Raw genomic sequence first — 15,875 nt, forward strand, 5'->3', positions numbered from 1 at the left:
ATAATAAAATATTTGAAACAGTTCATAATGTTTTTCATACGGTCTATCCATTCTAGAATTTGGGGAAACATCCAACCACAATCTAAGGCCATTGCCTATTGGCTTTTGGGAACCTAACAGGGCCACATGTAACATTGTGACTGAGTTCTGAGCAATATTAACTGGCGAGGATGATGCATGCGCAGCTTGCTACATTATTTTATTTCTTTTCTTCTGTCATCAAACCTCTAACTCTAAGCCTCTGACTCCATTGGTCCAAAGTCATTTTCCTATCTTCAACTAGATCTGACCATCAAGAACTCCAGCCTTTTGGCATGGAACGGCTTGACATGTCATGGATGACAAATTTAAGGCTGCGTATTTTCAAAGAAAAACCCTAATAATTGAACCCATTCCATGCCATTCTCACGCTCCTTATATTGCAGTGCAGTTCACTACTCTCTGTTTCATCTGGGTAAAACAAACATTACCCATGTGCTGCTGCTGCCAATTGATCCCAATTATTACACCAAAATCAAACTCATGAATTGGAAGCATATTCACATACTCACAATTCACAAAATAGTTGAGATGCACTTTACATACATGTCTATCTCACTGATCCTCTCTCCGAAACAGTGCTCAAATTGTTACTGCTTTCGTGCGGATCGGAACTTACAAGATTCGGGTTATGCAAGAGGGGTGCATTGCACGTAGCTAGGGTTCTAATTAATCCTCCACATTCCATAAGTTTGTGAAAGTGTCAAAAAGTAATGCTGCTGAGGTCGTTAAGTCTCGCTTCATCCTCAATTTCCAAACAAGCAACTGACGTCACTAATAATATAACTTTCTCTTCATTTGCCACTGCCGTGCGGTGCACGAGCAAAAGTTAATAAACCGACACAACACAACACAAAGAGAGACAGAAACAGAGTCCCCATTTCCCCCTCCCCCTAATAAAACATACATTTTTACCAATTCAAAGAGAGAAAAAAAAGGACCCAAAAAAGAAATAAAAAAATTATTATAAAAGAAAAAAAATAATGACCAATGGTTGATCAAAATGTTTACAATAAAATAATCCCATTTGGCTGAATTCAATATCATATTCACATGTAGTTCCCACTGCACCACCATAACTATATATCGACCTTCTAGCCCAGCCCCCACAACCCAAGTATACTACTATTAAACCACACTACCCTCTCCCTCATTCATGTAAGTCCGCTTCTTTTTTTGTTTCTGGTTTCTGTTTCTTTCTTATCTGTTTTCCCTTTGGGTTCTGTTTCTTCTTCTTGGAGAGGGAGAGAAATTAAAGAAAGAGAAAAAGATCATGTCTTCAGTGTTAGGCTCACAAGGGGTGGTCTTGGCCACAGCCATGGCGGTCTCTGGCACTGTCATCCTCCTAGCTCTTCGCCTACAGAAATCCTTGCCCAATTCTCACTTCCCTGCTGACCAAATCAACCAGTCCTCGCCTCAAATTCTACGATCTTGTATATCTTCTGGTATGCTTGACATTCCCTGTTTCCTCTGTTTCGTGTTTAATACTCTGTTTCATGGTTAATTCTCTGTTTTCTGTGGCTCATGGTTAAATGGCTAATTATATACATGGTTGCTTTAATTTTTCTTGCTGGGTCTGCAGAAGGAAAGAAGAGGAGGAAGAAGAACAAAAGGGTGCACTTTGCAGAGGATGTGGTGGATCCAAGTGGAGATGGTCAGGAGTTTAGAAGGCAGCATCAGATAATTACCTCCACTTCTTCCAATTCTTCTTCTTCTTGCTTGTCGGCATCTTCAACTTCATCTACAGTACTGAATTTTAAAAAGACAAGGGCCCAAAAATTCAAAGGACCAATGCCTGCTAACCGCGCGGCTCTCTACAATGGAATTCTCAGGGATCGTGTGGTTCACCGATTGGCCTACTCATACTGATTCACACGTTCTCTCTATATTGTGTATAAAGATTAGTGCTTTCTTTTTCTTTTTCTTTAATTTGTACAAATTTTCTTCTGAGGTTATAAGGAATATTCGGAATTGTAAGGAATGATGGGCCCACAGGTTTTGGTAGTTGTTGCCGTTTTATGTTTCTTCTAGTAACATGATTGCTTGGGCACAGGGTGGATCCTCTTTAATTAATGGAACATTTTTTTTGTTGATATTTCAATCCTTAATCTTCTTGGGTTTCTTTAAGCAACTGAAAATTTTCAACAAGATTCAGCCTTACATCTTTCCTCTGTTCTGTGGCTCTGTGTAGCCCTAGCTGCCTGATTCCTACTTTAAAATGTTGCTAGCTACCAAAAAAATATCAAAGAATCGGTTGGATTGTAATAGTGCCTCTCCAATATCTCTCCTCTTTCAGGGTCACAACAAGCCAATTAATAAATATGGGGTTTGCATTTACAGAATTTGCCTAAGCATCCAAGTCACCATTTTGCTCTGTTTCCTGTGACTTGGTAGACTTCCAAATCCACACACCCAAAAAAAAAAAAAACCACTTTGAAATTGAGAGCCCTATGCTATGACCCTGTTGAAGGAAGAGAACAGAGACAATGTCAATGTGAGAATTTGAGTTGGTCTTCTTCTTCTTAGGCTGAAGTTGTTCACAACTTGCTGGGGTTTGACTGATGATTGTAATTGAATAATGTGTGGGTGTTTTTATGTCATGTGTGTGCTTCTTTTGACAAATAAATTCCTTCACATGTGTATGTATGGCAGCATCCATGCAGAGTGTGAACACAGCCATGTGCCTACCACTGCCAGGATGCTTCCTCCTCTATCTACCCACTAGCCAACTACCTTTACCTTTACCTAATTTCACAATCAAATAACAAAGACTTTTAATCCTTGACCTGATAAAACCTTGGATAAGAAGCAAAGCTAACTATCAACAACATACACAGAGAAAACATAAAATTATTGGCCCATCTCCATCTTAGCATATGAATTGATTCTTGACTAACTCATCGTCAAAATAAAATAAAATTGATTCTTGACATAGTGCAAAGCAAGCACATTCCAGAAAGAATGGAAAAAACAACACTTACGAAAATGGCCAAACATGCATGCACCATTTTGATTGAGGTCATTGGGGGTCTGACAACTCTTACAGAACATATGAAAAATGAAAATTTGGTGGTCAATTTTGTTTTTATAGAAATATGGCAAATAAGGACAGAGGAGTCTGTTTCTTCTTTTCTTCCATCACCATGTGAGTGTAGGCTCATTTCTGAAGCTTTAGGCTTTGTGGTTGTGGATGAGACATGGCAAGCAAGAGATTGGAGAAAAGTAAACCAACCAAAACATGCAGAAGCAGAATGGGCAACTGAAATTGTTATTGGTTTATATACATATAATATATGTATCATGATGAGCTTCTTTGTCTTGCTGCTGTTGTTGCATTTTGTTGAAAAGGAGGGTTCAGTATGTTGTTTGTGGGGGCTCATGCCTCACGGTGCGTCCCATCCCTTATGTCTTCTGTGTGTTGTTTAATCCAAATTTGTTTTGTTCTGTTATTAAATTCTAATTTGATTATTTTCTTATGTCTTTCGTACAAGCTGCAACAGCAGCATGTTCCAAGTTCCGTAGTTTTGGTTTGGTCACCATATCACACCCAACCAACCAAATTTGAGAACTTTGTGTCTTGTATTTCTTCGGTTTTTAGCCCCCTCACTCTCCACCACTAGATGTCAATTTGGGTTGTGATTGGTTACTTTGCAGGCAATTTAAAGACTGCCCTTTAACAAATTGAAATCCCACAATTATTATCTTCATCATGCTTGGAGATTTGATGTGTAACGGATTAGCCCTGTTGGGCAGTGTTCTTGCAAGCTTTGTGACTTTGGCCAACATGTCGGTTCTAGCTTTGGCAATTCATAGTGCATCATGCACCAAATCCAATTGGGTCCAAGTCAAACTCAAAGTCTTCCATTGCACTACAGCAAACCGGCAACATATTGTCTCGCTTCTCGTAAAAAAGAAAATACAAGCGATATTTAGTTAATAGAGATTATAACACATAATCTCGGAAGCATGAGTAATTATTTTTAACTAAAAAAAATCTCACTAACTACTGATATAATGATGGTTTAAAGGCCACCACCATGATGATTTCCTGAAAAAGAAAGTTAATGATTACTTTGCTTTGGATGAGTAAAGCCTCCAATAATTATAGATGCCAATTGAATGGCAAAAAAACACATAATAGCAGTGGAAGGTGACCAACACATCACAAATCAACAGCGCAGTAAAAAGGAGCATGACATCTGCAAAATCTACAGGTAGATGCTTCCTGAATCCACTTTCTTTGTGACCTCATCAACTTTGTAACATTTTTCTAGGTGAAAAAGAGACAGAAAGAGGAGACTTTCCTCTTTTAAGTGGTCCAATGGCCCTCCGCTCAGTCAATAAAAAGAGCCACTGCTTTTTTGCTGTACTTAATTAAGCCTTTAATTATACAGAATATAACATAAAACCTAATATTAAACTTTGCAAATTACAACAAAGTGTGCTCATCTTACCTCATCGTGGCTTGCCATAATGTACTTTAAAAATGATCGATGGACATTAGAAGAAGAAACATGAAATTCAAAAAAGAAAAAACTAGCCAATCAAATTCCAACATGTTTAATTTATTAGTACAAGTGACTTCATCCGATTTGGCATATTAGGTGGGGAAGGTGAAAGCTTGCCTAAACATGGAATAGAAGCGTTGAAATTAATTTGCTCACCATTAAAGTAGCCAAAATGAAATGGCTTAATTGAAGATAAGGATGAGCAAACCCAGTAATTAGAGGCGATGGGGTTTCTCACACACACAAATGATGTTATGGTAGTTCGAACCTGAAACATCTGGTATGTAAATCAAGACTTTTTTCATTAGACTAGACCTCATTGACAGAGCAAGCTTAGTGTTAAGGATTTTCCAACTCATTTTTTGTTCATTTACACTTCATTTTTTTTGTTATAGTAAAAAGTATTTAAAAAAACAAAAGGAAGTGTAAATAAACAAAAGGAAAATGAGAAAATCATCACCTTAGTGTTAATAATTAATTAATTAACACTAATCCTAATCGTACTTCATCAGTGGGCATGGGGTTGTTGAGAGTTAAATATTAATCACAAATGTTGGAACTTCCCTAACATATATAACTATGAACTAATTACAGCAAAGAATCATGAATCGGCATCCTTAGATTCCGGAAATCAAACGCATTTGTTTATAATTTGCCAACAAATTTCATCCATCAGTGGAAGCATTTGCTTGTCACTTTAGTGTTACGTGCCATTTCACCAAGTACCAATAATTCTTTGTTTATTATCAAATATCTTTCAACACAAAAGATTGCTGATTTAGCCTCCCACGTTCTGTTTCTCTCCGTCATCAAATTTTTTTTTAATTTAATAAAAAATCATTTTCAAACTTAAGATAAATGGCGATAGTCAACGATCATTGGTGGGCTTCTAAACAGAGCGGTGGCCTTTTCATTTTTTTGGGCTCCTGCAACTGCTGCTACAAGCGTTATTCTCTTCAAAAGGCCAAAACCCATTATCTGCTACCTCAGGGCTATACTTTTTAAATATATTCGATGGATTTTAATTTTGCTTATTTCATAATTTTGTATATTTATGTTCACTATACAGAATGAAAACTTTTTACCATATTTTTTCTTCCCATCAGGTTTTTTAAAATTTAAGTTTGCTTTCACTGTTGTTATTTGTATTGCATGTAGTTTGGTTTCTGCGCAGAGGAAGTGCAGAAAGATGGAGCATACTCAACAAGCCATTCTGGTTCGACACAAGTAACGCCGTGCATTCATGGTGGTCCTGAGCTTGTCTGTATTAACTCGGTGTACACCAAAAACTCAGGGGCTGGATTAGAAACAGATGACCTGTGGTCGAGATACACGGTTTCTTCAACCATGCAGGCTTCATACCCAACTGCACAAACTTTTCTATCTCCTGATTTGGATGAGCCAATGCGTGTGGCAACCCTATCCGCCCAACCAGCACAAATAGCTCGGCGCAAGAGCTTTTCATCTTCAACTGAGAGAGGCTTCTTGTCATGGGAAACCCTCCAATCTACTTTTACATCTCCCAGACTACCACCATGGGTTCATAAAAATTCTTTCTCACCGTCAGAAACACCATTTTGATATTTAAAGAAAATTTTGAGTAGCTGCTTTCTCAGCTTGGACATTTCCTGCATGATGGTCGGGTGTAGAGCATTCTCATTGCGGAATCTCAATGGGCTGTTGGAAAGTTCATAGCATTGCAAAGCATAAGCCCTGGATAGAGCATCACTGTCAACATTATAAAAGCTTTCACGAGACACTGAATTTTCTCTTCATTTGAATAATCATATCATAAGGTTTTTCTTCATCAGTTGTCATTTCAAACTTAATCCTTACTGGAAATTGTCTGGCACTGACATCTATAACCGGTGGGGGATCACGAAACAGCTTTCTATTATTAATAAAGTCTTCAATTCGCAAGGTAGCACTCATCAGCACAAGCTTTAACGGAAAAACTTGCTGTCCAGGACTTGTTGTTCTTCCTGAAAGCACCGCCTTTTGCTGCTCTGCATATTCTTTCTGCCATCACATGCAAATGAAAATAATAATAAAAAGGGGTTGTAAACCTTGATTAATACAAGTTTTAGCAGTTAATTATAAGCACCACATCAAGCTTTACATGACGAGCACTAATTACACCAGATAGCATTCCGATAAGTAAGTCCGTGTTCAACCTCAGCTCATGAACCTCCTCAAGAATTATGACAGAGCATCGCTTAAACTTATCAGATGCTTTTTGTAAAAGCATCCTCAACTTATCAGATGCTTTCGTCAAATTTCGGAAACATTTTTCGAAAAATCGGCCTAGGCGGCTAGGCGGGTCTGGGCGCCTGGCAGGTCGGGTCGGTTTATTTTTATTTTTTTCATGTGAGAATTATTGACTGAGACAGAGGTTGGGCCCAACATAGTTCGCTGGCCTTGAAGCCCAATAAAGGCCCACTACGAATGTGGATACGGGTTGGGCCCAACATACTTGGTTCACGGAAACAGAGGTTTACACTCTCAGACGCAGACGCTGAAGAAGAAGAACGACGAAGCAGCACACACACCCACACTACAGAGAGAGGCGGGGTCATTTCTTTATCAACCAAAACCAAACGCCGTCGTCGTCAGCCATTAGGTACTTGTTGTACTCCATCGATGTACGAAAATATGTATAGAATTGTCCTCTGCTGAACATTTGATATTGCGTGCTAGTAATTTCTACAGGCTTCTAGGGTTTCTGTAATTGGTTTTACTTATGCATGTTTTACCTCTTTTTTTAGATGAATAAAAGGCGGATTTTGATCCAACAGTCGGCATTTGTTTTTGGTTTAATATGAATTTTATGAATATACTGTGGATTGTGAATCTATCATGGATTTGATAAGCTGAACCTACCGATGGTGATGCCATATTATAATTAGGTCCCTTCATTCACAAAAATTGAAAATTTAACTGATTACTTTGCCAGCTTCTTGTTCAATTTGCAACTGTTTTTTGTTTCTCATTAGTCATCTCAAGCATGACTTGGGTTGGTGCTGAATTTGATGGTTTCTTAAATTTTTGTTTTTGTTTTATAAAATATATGAATTCAGTAGCCATGAAGGTGCGTTCCTCTGTGAAGAAAATGTGTGAGTTTTGTAAGACAGTTAAACGTCGCGGGCGTGTTTATGTGCTTTGCACAGCCAATCCCAAGCATAAGCAAAGACAGGGCATGTCAACATTTGCATACGAAGGCACGGTGTCTTCCATGTACGTTTCCTTTCATGCTTTCATTTTGCTTTTTTTATGCTTTTATATGTTTACTTTGGCAAATTCTTCTGATTGCGTTAATCTTAAAAGGAAACATCCCATTCAGAATCTCCCATGTTAAGCACCCCGTAATCTAAGAACAAAACATGTTAGACGAATTCACTCCAAATCTTCCCTAACACCTGGAGATCCCTTGCCTCTTGTAAATTTGTTGTACATAGTTCGTTGGGTGGTTTTACTAAGTGATTCTTGGATACTTCTTATCATAGGCACGTAGGTTAAGCACACAAAAGGCACTTTTCCTACTATATGTGGACCTTCATTTGGCAGGCCTGCATAAGGTGGCCTGGAGCCTCCTTTTGTATAATAAATGTTATCTAGGAGATTAGGACTTGGCAATATCTCCATAGAACAAAACTCATAGCGGCTACAATGCTTTTAGTCATCAATTTGGCAGAAGAGAAACAACAATTTATGGAGTCAAGGATTTAGGTTACTGCGTCTTCTAATTCTAACTTCTGAGATGGTGGTTGCCATTTTTTTACACAATTGTATCTAGCTTACCTGCTCCATGTGGTGTTTTTCATGCATGTGTGTCTATAATCATACTTTTTGCTGATATGAAAGTAGCTTTTCAGTTTTTCATTAGTTCTGTCTGGCATGTAGCATGAATTTAGTCGTGTGTAAAGATTTTAAAAACTTCAGAACATGTTAGTAGTAACCTAACATGTGAATCTGTATGTTCACAAACTGCTGCATATCTATATGTAGATATCTCACATGCGAATCTCTCTCTTACACATGAACTTCCTATAGAAATGTGATGTGCCAATGGAGTGAAATTGGCAATTTTCTAGTTGAATGTTTGAATCCTTTTCAGGTACGCAGAGACTAGTGCCAAGCTGGAGAACAGCTCTGGTCACAGTGTGCAAGCAGGTCTGGCCTCTCTGATACCCAAAAAGCACGAACCCTCGATGCCTTCTATACCCTCTACGATACTTGGATGGAGGGTGGGCCTGGCCTCCCTGCTGTTCAACGAGGCCAAGTAGCTTTGAAATTTGAAATGGGAAGAATGCAAACCTTATCTCAGTTTTTAGGTTCCTTTCTTTGGTTGTGCTGCCAGATATGTTCAAAATGTTATAAGCTCCTCTCTTTTTCTCTTGGATTTTAGCTTTTAATCTGCTACTATATATAATACTTCCATCTCTCCCTCGCTTTCTGGTGTGTGTGTGTTTAGACTTAGCTGTGCTAGAGATTCTGATCGTAGCGACCTTACCTGCTCCACATATATAACTCAGGAAATAAGATGGCTCGAATTGTAAAGGACACTTTATCTGATTTCCTGGAAAAGAATTAGATGGTATGAAAGTGAAACGTAATTTGGAATGGATGTTGCAAGAGTTTTCTTTTCATATTCATTTTACAGATCATATGGAACCAAATTAGTGAATCCATATAAAATTATGAATTATGCGGGAAGGTCTACCCATCTCTCGTAAGTCATACCCGAAAGGCGAACCTTTATATATCTTAATTGACCAAAAAATAGAGAAAAAAACAAGAGTACCCAATCATGTATGTTTCTTTTCTTTCATGCTCACGTGCCTACATAAAAACCTAATAATATTATTCTTGTATCAACATTGCCATAGGAGTTGTTTTATGGTGAGAGTGTCATATATTGACCTTCATATTAGTTGCCGGATTCATTTAGATAAAAACTTCACTTCAGTTTAATGAAATGATCTTATGGTTAATATAAAGTTCCACATGAAATGTTCATATATGACACCCTCATTATAGAATTTTGCCAATTAAGTGTCGCCTTGGGCCTTCCTGGAAATTGCCTCTCACAATCTTTGACACCCGAAAGAAAATTATGTGGAACTAGCCTTCCTGGAAATTGCCGCTCACAATCTTTTAACACCCAAAAGAAAATTATGTGCAACTAGCCTTTAGTCTGAAGATATTTTCCTTTTCCTTCAGTCGCCCTCAGCAGCACGCTAGTGGGAGAAAGAAACTGCAGTGGACAGGCCCGCGTCCAGCAGCGTATTAATTAGTTAATTAATTAATGTTTAATAAATAATTCGAAAACAAAATCCAAAATCACCCAATCGAAAACAACGATTCCCCACAATCGAAGAAAACACAAGTCCACGCGGACTCGCTCTCACTTTCTCATCAATTCTTTATACACTGGACTCGATTTTCCCTTCTTCCCTGGAAAACTGGAAACCCTAAACCTCCAAATTCATTGTTTTTAAAGTTTGTTTTCGAGGATGGAACCGGCGCTTAGCTTTTGAATGTTCCCGGCAAAATTCACTCCACTTGCAGACTAAATGGTGACGACTCTCAACGCCTCCGTGACTACTTGGATCCGTCACTTACTCGCTTGCATGGGGTAAGTCTTCGATTACACTTAACGCGAAATCCTTTATCTTTTTGTGCTTGTATTTAGTGTATTTGTTTCTGTATCTGCTATTTATGGTAGTTATTCGGGTTCTTCCAAATCTGCTACTTTTGAAAGGTTTGACTTGCTGTTTACTGGGTTAGTAGTAAAAATTTGACTTTCTAAGTTTGGGAGCGAATTTCAGATTATAAATGCTTTCCAAGTTAAGAAATTTTTCCATCTGGGTTCCAAAAATTTGAAGTCTTTTTGGTAACAATGGCAAGTTCAGCTTGAGTATTGAATAATTTTCCCTCAGATGTTAAATGAAATCCCCTGGGATTGGAATTTGTATCGGAATCGATGGTATTTAGCCACTTTGAGTGATTGACTTGACATATGAACACTTGTAACTCTCGCATCAACACTATACAGTCTTTTGTTGGTGGAATTTAATTGTGCAATAAGGTTTAACCTGGGTTTTAACAGAGCAGTGGTTGTTTTGGATGCTGCACTAAACCCACACCAATTATTGCCGTCGATGAGCCGTCCAAGGGATTGAGAATTCAAGGTCGAACTGTTAAGAAACCTGGTATCTCAGATGATTTTTGGAGCAGCAGTACATACGACTTGGACAATAGTGCTCTTCAATCCCAGAGAAGCATCTCATCCATCAGCACCTCCAACCAGACCCTCACCCATGGCAGTGTGGCTGGTAGCACAAGCAGCCAGTCTGACTTTGTAAATAATGGCAAGTTTTCATTGTATGCTATTTATACCGTTCTTATTTTGGTCTGGCAATTCTGTGTTCTCTGTTTAAATATGTGCTAAGAGGTCATGTCATGTTTTACCCATGTCTCTTTTACAATCCCAAACATTTAACAAGAAATGAGGAGCCTAAAATATATAAATAGAGGGAAATGGAAAAGAGAAAACAAAACGTATTCTGTAAAGTTCCCTAGTTTTCACTACTATGTTGCGAACCTCATGCATACTGATAAGAATTTAACTTTGTGATATTAAAAGTAAGTTTCTGAAGAAATATGGTGTACTTGTTTATACAAAAAGTTAGCACTCAAAGACATTTCTAATTTCTTATATTTCTTTGTGGTAAATTGAAAGTCTGTTCCTGTATATACTTATAAGTTCCATCTGGTTATGCTAATGCATTATCTACTTCTGGTGCCGGGACTTTTTTTAAATCCTCCTTTAGTCAAGTTTGGTATAATCCTTATCCATGCTCTTGTGAACTTCAATATTTGTAAGTGTGTAGAATGTTGACTTATAGCATTTACACTTTGTAACTGCAGGTCTTGTTCTCTGGAACCAGACCAGGCTTGAGTGGATTGGAAGTGGCAAGCCTAGAAATCATACTCCAACAAGTCGGGAAAGCAGATTAAGGTATGTTACTTGTACTCTTTTACCATTTCCAAAGTAGCTGATGAACTAAATGCTTTTGCAACTTCATGAATGGAGGAAATTGTATTAGCAGGTGTATGTGGTACAAATAATATATTCAACTATGGGTTAATCCTGGCTCCAATGAATCACATAAACTTTTATGCTTTGTATTTTAATTTGCATATATCTTTCACCCCATGGTTAACTAACTATGTCCTTACAGTTGGAATTCAACGTATGAAAGATTGGTTGGAACCAAACAGAGACAGTCTTTCACGCAGCGCATTCCTTTGTCTGTAAGTCCTCTTTATCCTTCTTGGGGGTGGGTCTCGTTAAGTCTTCCATCTGATTTGGCAGTTTTGCTTGATATTTGTTTTGGATTCTATGTCAGTTTGTCATGTTGAACTGCTAATTGGGTTCATATTGACAGGACATGATAGACTTTCTCGTGGAAGTATGGGAGCAGGAGGGGCTGTACGATTGAGCGAGTATCAGACTCTGCCTTTTAACGTCAGAAAGATACTTGATCTTTGTAAATCTCAGAGTTGTGCTTACATGCCGGGGGCAAAGAAGGAACCGGAAGAATGAAAATATGTTTCAAGTTTAATTGTAATTTTACCCAGTGACATTTTCATCTTGTGTGCCCCCATAGAACAGTGGAACGTGCCCTCTGCCTCGGATGATAGAGAACCAGTTGCCTTTGCTTGTGTGAATACCAAAAGTAAAAGGTGTTTCAAAACTATATTAAACTAAGCTTCATCTCATGGTGATCTTTTGTATGTATAAATGTCTGTTTCTGTCCTTTGTTTTTCTTCCCCCCAATGTGTAAGCATTTTCTATTTTTCCGGTGCCTTTTTCTTTTCTTCTCCATCTTCTTCTAGGTGGGAAAGCAGTGGTGTTTCTTTGAAGGTCAGCCGTACTACTAAGCATGCATGTTTCGCAGCCCATGTAGGGTGCAATGAAATTGTAATTGGACAATTTTGGAATTTTATTTTATTTTTGGGCAACAACCATTTTGGAATTTGACAAACACTATGGTTGGCGGGCTGGCTGGCTATTTGATGCATGAACAAGGACTCAACTTTGCTGGTCCAAGTGGGAAATGCAAATGCATGTATATTTGGGGAGGTCGTAATTTGATATGGTGGAAACAAAGATTGTTTTGTGTTTGTGGAGAAGTCATGACTTCCGTTCCGTACTGGGACCTAAATGGGTACTGAGCTTATCCTACGGTGTACAGATCTTCGCAGCCAATCCAAAGGTCCATGCAGTGCATGATGCATGATATATGCATGCTGCGTCTCGACAGTATAGTGAGTCCCAATCCAAAATGCTGCCAAATTAAAGCTGCATTACAGTAAGACCTCTCACACTCTTTATCTGGGGGCTCTCTCTCCAACGGGAAAACCACCAAGTTGCATCGATTGCCACTTTTCTTCTTTTAGTTTCCTCCACTTGGTACGTTGGTGTGGTGGTGGTGAGTGAGAAGGTCTTGTCTTCTTTGAAAAAGCAAGCCCGCCTCCCACCCAATTCAACAACTTGAGCTTGACGTACTCAATTTATATTAAATATCTCCCCCGTACTAGTCTAGTACACTGAATGTTCCGAGACATTACAAACAAAACCTACAAACCAACTTGAGCATCTAACTTTACATATAGACAAAAGACAAGTGGGGAGATTAAATATAAATACATTTAATGAATGTAATTTTACGGCAAAGATTACAAGTATGTATTCAATTCGTAACATTAAATATTTATTGAAGAATCTCCCTACGAGAAAAAAACTATACCCTTATTTCCATGTCATAAAAAGTCAGCATAGACAATATTAGGGCAAAGACTTTATTTACAGAGAGAAATTAAGAATCAAAGACTCAACAAAACCATTAGACCGAGTCTACATTCTCAACAAATTTAAAATTCTCGCTCTTCTTATAGAATATTTTAAACTTATTTGGTCATTTCAGACTTTTGCATGCCATTGCTACATACATGAACCCTGTGCCGACCTTTTACCTTTCCCTTTCTTTCATTTCACCTTTTCATTCATTACAGAGTTTGTTGGCAAGCTTATCTCATTATTCATTAACTTAATTAAGCTAATTAATTAAGCTAATTAATTAAGCTAATCGCATTCGTGTAGTAAAACATGATCTTGATGGGCACGAGGATGTTTGTGTGTTATTAGCTGGCATGATTGTCTGCCTTGTTGGCTTGGTTGGTTCAAACTTAAAGTTGATCACCCAAATTACATTAGTAAAATAAATATTAACTTTTGGAAAAAGTAAGATGAAACTTTATTATTATTATTAGGGGCCTCATAGTGGTATGTAAATATTAATTTTATATAGATGTGGACCAGATACAAATCACAAACATTCCAAGAAAGACCAAACACGCTTTCTACTACTTCTCCACCCTCCGAAAGGTTAATTACTACCCCAAGGACTGGGGGAGTGGGTTTTTTCTTTATATTTATTTCATTTGGGGGGTTTGGTAAAGAAAAAAATAGAGATGTGTACTTTCTTTCCTTGTTTGTTTCTTCCTTATTCCCTTTTCTAGATGAGCATGAACCTTGTGGAAATTCATTGATGGAGGGAGGAGAGGGTCTGAAATTTCCAAGATATTTATTTTTGAATTACATAAATACCCTTGTCTTCTTTAATTATTTACCAAGTCGACTCTACATTACACAAAGAAAGACCCAGTCCCAAACCAAGTGGGGAGAGAGAGAGGATCCAATGTTTCTGGTCACATTTTCAATCCCACCCCACACCATACCTGGCTTCTGGTAATAAACACCTTCATATTTCTTATATTCAATGCACATTTTGACATCATTCTTTCTAATCACAACCAACAAAAAAAGGCAAAAGGCAAAAATGCAATGCATGCATTCTTTTAACCATTTTTTTTAATTAAAAAATAATAATAAGACATGGACCAAGTTTAAAGAAAGAAATGTATTTTTTTTTTTAAAAAAACACATATTATGGTTAGGATACATATGTCACACTGCTATTAGTAGAAATATAGAAGCTTCTACTTAGGCTCCGTTTAGGTTTTTTTCCCCCCAAAAACCTATTTCACTTTAAAGTTAAGTTGTTTAAGGTGTTTGGTAAAAATAAAATATCCTGATTATTTTAAAAGCAATGACTTTTTGATAACAACTTTTAAAAGCAGTCTTTAAGTTGCTTTTCAAAATTGCTTTCAAAAAAAACATCGATGAGCCGTTAATGAATTGTTTTAATTCTCAAAATACCATAATTCATTTTAAAAAATGACACCACCTCTACGTCCAAATTCAACTCCACCACCATATTGACCACCTCCACAACCACCGACACCACCACTACCACATCCTCCTCATCCTCCGCCACCACCACCACAACCACCACATCCACCCCCACAAGCACCATCCCACCACCACCACTATCACAACCACCAACCCGACTTTCATCACAACCATCACATTCACCTTCATCTCTTTCACCACAACCACCTTCACCTCTATATCTTTCACCACCACCACTACCACCACATGATTAGTATATAACACTTTCAACATCATGTCTATTTTAGTCATTGTTTTACAATAATTTTATATTAAATGTATCAAACAGTTTTGACACTACTTTTTGTACTAATAACACTTTAAAAATATTATTTATTAAACATAGAACTGTTTTACTTTATAATTAATTATTTTCAAATCACAGTATAAACAACTTTTTTACCTGATTATGCGCTTATAATTTAAGTTAAAAAACAAAAAGCAAGTTAACCAAACAAGGAAAAAGTTGGTGAATAGTGAAAAGAAGAAATGGTCGGTACGTTGGCTTTGGCGGAGTCTTGAAGAAAACGAATAGCGGTAGTGGTTATCAACTTTAATTAGAAAATCAACCAAAATGAAAAACCCAACTAAGAAAAAAGCCAAATTTTGTATCATCTCTTCTCTCTCTCTCTCTCTCTCTCTCTCTCTCTAAGAGGATACTTGAAAGCGATCCATTGATTCATTCTAATTTCTAACCCAACCCAACCCAACTCTGAATATTATTTATTATTTATTTTCTAAGCCTACTTAGTCTGAAAATGTTATATTTTGAAACATCCATCGGACCTACAGACAATGTTATTTAATTACAAATTCATTGCACATCCTCACATCAACTTTTTAATTTGTCCAAGGGAAGAGAACCAGATGGCATATGGCATGGGCCCCACTCTCCTTCCCTCGTTTTCATATCTGATGTATGCATAATGCATGTATGTCCTCTATCTCTGTTTGGGGGGGAACAAATT

General features: G+C 37.6%; 2 protein-coding genes and 1 long non-coding RNA gene across 3 annotated transcripts; all 3 read left to right on the top strand.

Moving 5' to 3' along the window:
* The first annotated feature begins 1,040 nt into the window (after positions 1 to 1,040).
* LOC117634934 lies at positions 1,041 to 2,132 on the top strand. Its single transcript, XM_034369217.1, has 2 exons — positions 1,041 to 1,484; positions 1,622 to 2,132. The coding sequence occupies exons 1-2, from the start codon at positions 1,313 to 1,315 to the stop codon at positions 1,906 to 1,908; spliced, it is 459 nt and encodes a 152-aa protein (XP_034225108.1). The 5' UTR covers positions 1,041 to 1,312; the 3' UTR covers positions 1,909 to 2,132.
* Positions 2,133 to 7,035: 4,903 nt separating this feature from the next.
* LOC117633483 lies at positions 7,036 to 8,992 on the top strand. The gene is made up of 3 exons (XR_004586664.1): positions 7,036 to 7,167; positions 7,625 to 7,781; positions 8,662 to 8,992. It is a non-coding gene; the product is annotated as an uncharacterized LOC117633483 (long non-coding RNA).
* A 731-nt stretch (positions 8,993 to 9,723) lies between these two features.
* LOC117636047 lies at positions 9,724 to 12,407 on the top strand. The gene is made up of 5 exons (XM_034370477.1): positions 9,724 to 10,182; positions 10,662 to 10,918; positions 11,478 to 11,568; positions 11,792 to 11,864; positions 11,999 to 12,407. Exons 1-5 carry the CDS (start codon positions 10,121 to 10,123, stop codon positions 12,050 to 12,052), a joined length of 537 nt encoding a protein of 178 aa, XP_034226368.1. The 5' UTR covers positions 9,724 to 10,120; the 3' UTR covers positions 12,053 to 12,407.
* The last annotated feature ends 3,468 nt before the right edge of the window (positions 12,408 to 15,875 follow it).

Source organism: Prunus dulcis, chromosome 7 (assembly GCF_902201215.1).
Source record: "Prunus dulcis chromosome 7, ALMONDv2, whole genome shotgun sequence".
Taxonomy (NCBI): Eukaryota; Viridiplantae; Streptophyta; class Magnoliopsida; order Rosales; family Rosaceae; genus Prunus; species Prunus dulcis.

Coding starts and splice junctions, on each gene's coding strand:
- LOC117634934 (XM_034369217.1), top strand. CDS start 1,313: ATGTCTTCAGTGTTAGGCTCACAAGGGGTGGTCTTGGCCACAGCCATG. Junction 1,485..1,621: donor ACGATCTTGTATATCTTCTG/GTATGCTTGACA, acceptor CTGGGTCTGCAG/AAGGAAAGAAGAGGAGGAAG.
- LOC117636047 (XM_034370477.1), top strand. CDS start 10,121: ATGGTGACGACTCTCAACGCCTCCGTGACTACTTGGATCCGTCACTTA. Junction 10,183..10,661: donor CACTTACTCGCTTGCATGGG/GTAAGTCTTCGA, acceptor TTAACAGAGCAG/TGGTTGTTTTGGATGCTGCA. Junction 11,569..11,791: donor AGTCGGGAAAGCAGATTAAG/GTATGTTACTTG, acceptor ATGTCCTTACAG/TTGGAATTCAACGTATGAAA.